Source organism: Athene cunicularia (assembly GCF_003259725.1).
Source record: "Athene cunicularia isolate RWA chromosome 3 unlocalized genomic scaffold, athCun1 chr3_part1, whole genome shotgun sequence".
Lineage (NCBI taxonomy): Eukaryota > Metazoa > Chordata > Aves > Strigiformes > Strigidae > Athene > Athene cunicularia.
In genome coordinates, this window is record NW_020799097.1 from 37,090,223 (window position 1) to 37,098,497 (window position 8,275).

Here is an 8,275-nt window from a genome sequence, read left to right on the forward strand (position 1 = left end):
AGAGACAGGTATAACGCTGGGGCAGGAGCACGGGCTGTCCCAGCTGCTGCGCAGCCCTGCGGGACAAGGAGCGGGGGGGACCAGTGGGGTGCCCGCGGGTGCGATGGCTGGGTGAGCCTGAGTGAACCCGCTGGAAAGGTGACCCACCTAACCAGAGAAAAAGTTTGTAGTGTTCCGTGCAAAGGCATTTATTAAAAGAAAAAAGAGGAGGGGGGGGAAAAAAAAAAAAAAAAAGCAAGCAGGAATCTTTTAAAATCCGAGTGTGTACAAGTGAATGCTGCTTGACAGCAGAAGCGGAGTATTGTGCATCTGCCGGCACACTGATTGGAGTTTGCCAGCTTATTCCTTTATTTAAAATAAATATTCAGACTACGAGGGGCAGCAGCTGGCCTGCTGAAGGAGCCTGCGACCTGCTGCCGGGGGCTGGAGAAACTGGCTGCCTCTGCTCGGCACAGGGAGCCTTGACTCTCTGTTTGGATGCAGGACTAGCACCTCCTCAAACCGGCCATGCGTCGCATCCCAAGAGGACACTGCCAAGAAGTGCCCATCTCTTGTGGGGCAGAGCTGGTGCCCAAGACTCCCCGGGCCCAGGTGGGTCAAGGCCGAGGGCAGGGGTCTTACAGAGGTCTCACCGGGAGGCTGCCTGCCTGCAACACCGAGGCATTTGATGCCCTCAGTGCATATTTAGGAAACTTGGGGAGGTTAAAATACAACCAAGCTGAGCAACATCCCATTCCCAGTCTGGCTTTGTTCAAGTGAACCACAGCTCACTGGCATACATGATTTAATCTTTCAAAGGCAGTAGCTACCTCCTTATTTACAAGATAATTATCAATATCACTGCAGCCAGATAATTGATTTCTAGAACAAGGGCAAAGATTGTACCTGCTGGCTCATCCTATATTAAGCTAGGCCGTTCCCAAGAAACTGAGAAAACCCTGGCTAGAAGTAGTCAACATTTCATTTAAATTGCATTTCTCAGCATGTTGCAATGAAATTTTAGCAGGATTTCAAATACTGCAGAATGTACTGGTGCATTTACACTGATCAGTAGAATTTAGTGCTATTTTATATGCATCTTGTTTCATTTCGCCGTGAAGTGCGATATTTAACCTATCTTAAATTGTTATTACTTTCGCACTGAAGAAAAACAGGCAAAAGTTCAATCTGGAGAACACTGACCTGCTAAAGACAAGGTGAATGAAGTTCAGAAGGAAGCTATTTGTGCTGTAGGGCTTTGCTAAAGGAGCAAGGCCAGCTAAACCCTGCCCTTACCTCACCCTCCCTTTCTCAGTGTAAGCACCTTCAAATCTCCTCCCACTCACTGGAAAGAAGAGGGGAAATGTTTCCAGTCAGAATCATTTCATGTACACTTTCTCAGTTCAGAAAGATACACAGGATATTAATCATCACACTCTTTGTAAAAATTAAGAATTATTTGCGTTGATATTCAAATCTTTTCATTTCTCTTCCCCTAACTAATGGACACTAGATAGAGAGTGCAATTTTTATATAAACTATGTACATGTCGGGGAAATAGAACTTTATCAGTGCAGTACATTATCTAAGGTACATGTGTACTCTAGATTTGTTGCTCTGTTGCCCTACTTGAATATGAAAGCCCACATTGTTTTAAATCGGTAGAAATCATTAAAAGTTGTGGTAAGAAATTGAATTAGCGTGAATTACATTGCGAAAAATTTAGAAATATTCGCATGAGTAACAGAGATCATTCTAATTATGACTGATACTGACAATACAGCTTCTAATTCAGCTTATTAAGCTGAATTATTATTAAGCATTAATTCAGCTCATGAAGATGCTCTATCCCTTTAATGACAAACATATTTTTGGAAGGAAAAGTTGGGGGTTTTTTTTACATGTCAATGTGAGCAGTAATTCTTTGACAGAATTTGGATTGTATTACTCACACAGGTTGTTTGTACTGCCCAAGCAATTAATAGCAACACAAGATGTGTGATGTGAATCATGTCTTTCTGTATGTTCACACAATATGTTCAGTTACCCTTTCACCTCACCCATACTCTTCAGTCCTGCTCTAGAACAAATTAAGATTATTAGCAATAAATGTGTTTCTGTATGCATCTGTGTCTATTTGTCTAATAAAGTCCTCAGTGTGAGCTGTTCATTCAGATCAGCTGCATAGCAGAGAGTGCACTTTCTAGGTGAATTCTGCTGAATTTAAGAATTGTCAGTATTTTCTTGACTGAGCTACATGTACCTTGACTTGTAATATCATTCTGCCTTCCTTTTGCTCATTACATGTTGCCTAAAACAGGAACATGCTCTCTTTGGCAGAAAAAAAAAAACAAAAACCAAAAAACAAAAAAAAAAAACCACACAACAAAAACCCACCTGTGACTCTTTGGCTCTGTCTGTGCTAAGAATTGGTGCCTATTTGGTGTCCGCCTGGAGCAAAACTTTCAGTTTAGGTTTTTTTCTAAGAGAAATCGAATTTGTGTGCCACAAGTGCTCTGCCAACACAGCCAACATGTGGTACCTACAGACAATCAGGGGATTAATTTCTGAGCAACAATGCTACTTCAGTCCAAAACCTGGTGTTGATTCAGCCAGAGGTGATTGTTTTTGTTAAAAACATAATAAACATCAATACTGTTATCATCACTAGGTATTAAAAGCAACAGCCTTCTGTCTGGGATTGACTTGGCAGAAAAAAAGAAGTCTAGGAAGAGCCTAGGAAGTCTGGAAAAACTTCCTCAGAAGAAGTTTGGAAAAAAGATACAGCACAATTTTATCACAATTGTGTCATGAAAAGTTTAGTAATATCATTCTTTCTCTCTTTCATTTCTAATCCTTCTATTAAGGGCAGTTATTCACAGTGGAGAAAGAAATGGCAGGTACCGTCACGGTGGTTTTTCCTATCTCCTTTTGGCAATGTTAAAAATGAAAATAGATATTCAATGTACTAAAAAAGCAATAGGCTGTAGCAAGATGGACATCAAGAGGCACTATTTCCAGGTGGCTGGATGCACAGTGCATTGAGTGTGGATGAACAAGCTGGACGAGGACAGCTCCGGGGCCCCCCTGGCAGCCCCGGCTGCAATGGGAGCGCTGGTGGCCACGCAGGGGTACGGCAGCCCCACATCCTCCCACCTCTGGCACAGCAGCTCTCTCCATCTTTGCTTAATAATGCCTTAGCATGGCTGGCCTGGCCAATCTTGTACAGAATCCAAGGGCAACTAAAACTTTACAAATGAGATCTTGACCTAATTTTTTGTTCTGTGTCTGCTAGAGATGGAAAGACATCGCTGGGCAGCAGTCACCGGAAAACTTCTTTATGTTATTCACTGTGTTGCTACACAGTTATCTTGCTGGCAACAGCAGCTATACGACTGAATAATATTCCTAGCTGTTCTCCACCCAGATAGCATGTGAATGCATCAGCTTGTCTCCAGATAGAAATTTCTGGAGAATTCAGGCCATGGTGCCCTTTTCCTTTCCTCTCCATTGCCTCACGTGCAGCCCTGGGCAGCTGACGGCTCCATCCCTCTCCCCCAACAACTTGGCTGGCTGACCCACTGGTGTGACACAGCTCTTCTCTGTGGGGTGCTACCCCGGACCAGAGAGTGGGGAGATGCTGAGCAGGCATCAGCCAACAGGACGGAAGTTCATAGACTTCTGGACTTGGATGGGAAATGCTGTGAATTAACACAAAGTCATCAGATCCGAACACAGCCCAGCCTCACCTTTGCATGCACAGGTGTACACACACATACACAGCCCAAAAATTAGTTTCTTGAAAACAACCCATGGTAAATGGAGACTCACGGGAAGCAACTTTGAGCACCAAAATAAGTAGTACTGCTATTGACATTAGCACAAAACAAAGTACCTTCTAAAAGAACTCTAAGACCTTGTCTCTACCAGACATACTGGAAATCCTTTCCAAATCTCGATTCATATCTTTCCTCATAACTAGTCTGGGTAAAGTTTGAGCAGGGGTATGGAAGCTGAGCTCAAAGGCTCTTTGTTGGGGTTTGGTCTTAATTTTTTCACAAGAGTACTCAAGCCTGATTTTAAAACTATTTTCAAAGACCTTGTCTGACTCTTGCATGCATGCACAAAGTAGAATTCTGATACCTTGATATTGTATAGTTCACACTGATGTACTTCCAAAATTTATTTCTGTGCTCGACACAAAAAATACTACATTTTGTGATGGAAAAGTCTACACTAGGAATTAGTACTGGAATTAGCACTGACTGCTGGAGTAGTCAATACTAAAGTTCTTTGAATAAAATGAAAATCAGAGATATCTAGAAAATGATCTTTCAAATATAAATAAAAGAAATCTTTGTGCTTTCAAAGTACTACTGTTCTATTAGTTTTATTTTCCTTCTGCCAGTTTTTACTGGAAAGATGTTTCACTCATCCTGGGAAAAATGTCAATGTTTGGACTAAATGCTGTGTTGTTTTGAAAAGGTACATTTTAAAGTAAGCCAAATTATCAGAATTTTCTGACAAGCCTGCCAGTAGCTTTTTGCAATTCTGCTGAGAAAGTGTGTATTAAATGAAATAGTAACATTCAACATGTGCATTGCTGCAACAATCACACGCCAAATCAAGGCACCAAACAGTTTGTTTATCAAAAGACATATCCCTACCTCATCTAGGGAGTTCATAGCCTATATATACCAGTAAATAGCAGTATTGTCGATTAGGTAAACCCATCAGCACTTGCCCCCAGAGGAAGGAGTATTAGGGTCACCTCCTGAGCAGGATTTTTCAGAGCTGGGGCTGTGGTCGGATACAGGAGACAGCAGAGGCACCAGCAAACTTCTCCTCTCGTCTGTGCCAGGCAGGCGGCCGTCCCACCCTGTAAGGCATGGGAGAGTGCAATCCTGGCAAACCCCTCTTTTCTACTTCACCTGTATAAAAAGTAACCATTCTCTCAGATTCAGTTGTGTTTTCTGCTCAGATACTCTTGTGTTTTGGCTCATAGAAACTAAGTGCAATTAAAATGAACTATACAAGATCCAGGTATTCCTATTCAAATGGAAGCCAAGAATAAGACTTCTTTTTTTTTTTTTTTTTTTTTTTTTCCTTGAAGAGGATACATTTTTCACTGTTATGTAGGATAGTTTAAAGCTTAAGTCTTTCTACCCACGTAGGAAAGACAAACCCCCAATGTTTCATGACTCATGCGTTCTTGCAATCCCAATTGCTTATGACCGGTATGATCTTACAACGATTTTACTTTTCTATGTTTTGTTTATCCTACAATGCATTAAGCTCATGTGGGAATACTTCAGCAGATTTCAGCATTCTGTCTTTTATTCAGGAGAGTGGGAGAAATTCATCATTTCACATTTAAACAAGCTGTCCTGCTTTTGGAACAGCAAACCACAGTGTCAAAATACATAATGTGAACTAACAGATATTGGGTTACTGTTCATTCAAACAGAATTGGTTTCATGGATTCAAAGCCATAATTTAGTTTCACCTACAACAAAGCAAAAGCCATTTTACTGAGTACTTTCACTATCAAGACTATGACTCCTGATGGAGTCAGGGCACTTTTCATTCTTGATTAAAGTCTATAAATGCTAGAAATTAAATTTATTACTACAGAAAATTTCTTCCATTACATAATTACTCTCACTTTTAAAAATGTGCATAATCTTCCTAGTCAGAGGGCATGTTTGCACAGAATGGGAGTCTTTGCACTAAATTTAGTTGCTTACACTGAAATGCCATGTATATTCCCAGGATGCAGTTCTTAGGAACTATCAAAAAGGGAGATATACATATTCAATGCTCCTCCTGTACAAAACAGGTTGTTGAAATAATACTGACAAATGTCTGGGCCAAGGCACAATGTAAATTCCTCATCTGGCATCCCCCATTGCTTTACATCTCACCCAAGACTCCTGAAGATAGCAGGTTGCTGTGAAAGATTACCTCTCTCTAGCTTCTCCCAGGGAGACAAAATGGGGTTGTTTACAGCTGTACATACTACAGTAGATTCTGGCCATCTGGAGTTGTATAGATGCTCTGGGCCTTTGGCCTAGAGGCAAAGAATCAAAGTGCCTTGAAGATGAAAGAATGAAACCCAACATTTTAGGACTCTAAAGGTGGGGACACAATTGAAATGCTGTGCAGCGATGGACCGAAAGTATGTGAGAGCCCTCTTCCAAGGAAGCAAAGAGCTGGAAGTACCACAGTCCATCTGTGCATATTAGGAGAGACAAATAGGGTTTCTGATGGCCCAAGTATGCCACCGTTTGAAAATCATGGTTTGTGTCAGACATCTGAGCAAGCAAACTTTTCTGGTGCCCACAGGATGCCACCACGCTAGGCCAATGTGCACTGCTATCCTACCTGAACCCTGGTGTTCCCCTTGGCATTTCCAAAATTTTAAGTCATCTGTGCTTAATCTTAATCTGCTTTGTATCTCTCAGAGTCCAGCCAAACTGTCACTCAAGAAATAAAAGGTCACCTCTTTTTTTTTGGTTCCTTAATCCTTTCTTTTTTCCTCACCACAGATCATTTCCAAATGTCCATGTGCTAACAATGGCAGCCAGAGCAAGGACCTGGTTTGGAACCACGCTGCTGTCACAAACAAGAATGCAGTGATGTACTTTGCCAAAACACCCACCCACAATACTCTTCTTTCTGTCATGGGTCTCCTTTTCCTGCATGGGAAACCCTGCTCCTCCACACCCTGCAGTTTTGATATACTAGATTCAAGGAGCAAAATACCATCAGAGCAGAGTGTTTAGTCAGAGTATGGAGGGAAAAGGAACTAAGTAATTTATCAACTACATTTCAAAGTAAAAGTAGGGTATTTTAAAAAACAATTAAAAAATCCAAGTTAGAAAGGGGGAGCATATAGTGAGTAAAAAAAAAAAAAAAAAAAAAAAAAAAAAAAAAAAAAAAAAGTAAGGAATCTTTTCCCATGCAAGATTTTTCCTCCAGGAACACAAAAATTATACCGATTGGTACCTGAAGCGAGTTATTATGTAGCAGTATGCCCTGCCTCCACCTTACTGGGAAGGACAGGGAGCCACTTCTGATGAGGAGAAGACTATCTGTGCTGCCACTGCTCTCACTAAGACTCTGCAGGATCCCAAATGGAGCCAGCTGCATCAAGGGCCATCGCTTCCCACAGCTGCACGTTACCACTGGTCTTTGCATGAGGCAAGGCAGGGACCCTGGGGCTCCAGATCTTCCTGAGCATCACTCAAGCATCGCCAGAGCTATTTACTGCTGGGAGACAGGGCCAGCTGCACGGTAGCAGCTGCAACCCAGTTTTAGCTCAGAGAGGGCTACAAACTCTTGCTGCACAGGGAGGAGAGTTGTTGCTTCCCTGAGGAGCAGTTGCTGGAGCACAGCAATCTTCACTGGGCTCTGTCACTGAGTCATGGCTCTCACGGCTTTTGAAGACCCCAGAAATCAGCAAGACCTAGGAGCTGGGAGCATTTTCCCAACTGGGAAAGTGCCAGGCCAGCTCTTGCTCCCAGCTCCTGCTCAATTTGGAGATCTGCTGCTGTCACCCTTCTCAAGAGGCAGAAGCAGCCTCTTCGGAGCAGCAGCTTCAGCTCTTCAGTCCTGCTGAGCTCAGCAGTAGCCCAGCTGAGCTCTGAACCATAAGCTGGCTTTGTGCACAGATAAAAATAGCAAGGCACAAATAACATTAACACCAAAATAAGGGCAACTGTTGCATTTCTGTTCTTTTTTTTTTTTTTTTTTTTTTTTTTTTTTTTTTTTTTTTTTTTTTTTTTTTTTTTTTTTTTTTTCTTTTTTTTTTACTGTGAAGCCCTCACAAGGCTAAAGGGGCAGAGACAAAATGTACAACAATGCTCTCTTAGCCACAGCACTACATGGCCCTTGTTATTCTCACTTGTTCCGGGACAGGCTCCTTGGGCATGCAAAGTTCCAGGTGGACTCTGCTAAAGAATAAGGAGGAGGCATCCCAGAGTGTAACATCAGCCCACTGAATTGTAGGAAGGAGCCGAACAGGTAATGGAGCATCCCATTCCAGTGCTGATGCTTAAATGTTCCCCCATCACAGTGGAAAACTTCTAAGAGAGCTCATCTGAGCCAAAATACGGACAAGAGTTCGTGAAATTTCATCCTTTTGAAACAGAGATTTGAGCTTGCCTCCTACTCATACCCAAAACTTATCCTGAGCAACAGCCTCAGATCACTCCCAGTCCAAATTTCGACACCATTTCCTTGAGTTTTCCCTGACATCAGGGAATTTCATTGTGGTTGTATTACCATGTATCTG

The 8,275-nt window shown here is 42.1% G+C and overlaps 1 protein-coding gene across 1 annotated transcript in view; it reads right to left on the reverse strand.

Moving 5' to 3' along the window:
• Positions 1–7,141, reverse strand: part of TENT5A (terminal nucleotidyltransferase 5A) — an 11,196-nt gene extending 4,055 nt beyond the window's left edge. Inside the window, exon 1 of the mRNA XM_026844091.1 lies at positions 7,095–7,141. Coding sequence (XP_026699892.1) covers positions 7,095–7,141 — 47 coding nt within the window. The remainder of the gene's footprint in view (positions 1–7,094) is intronic.
• Between the last annotated feature and the right edge of the window lie 1,134 nt (positions 7,142–8,275).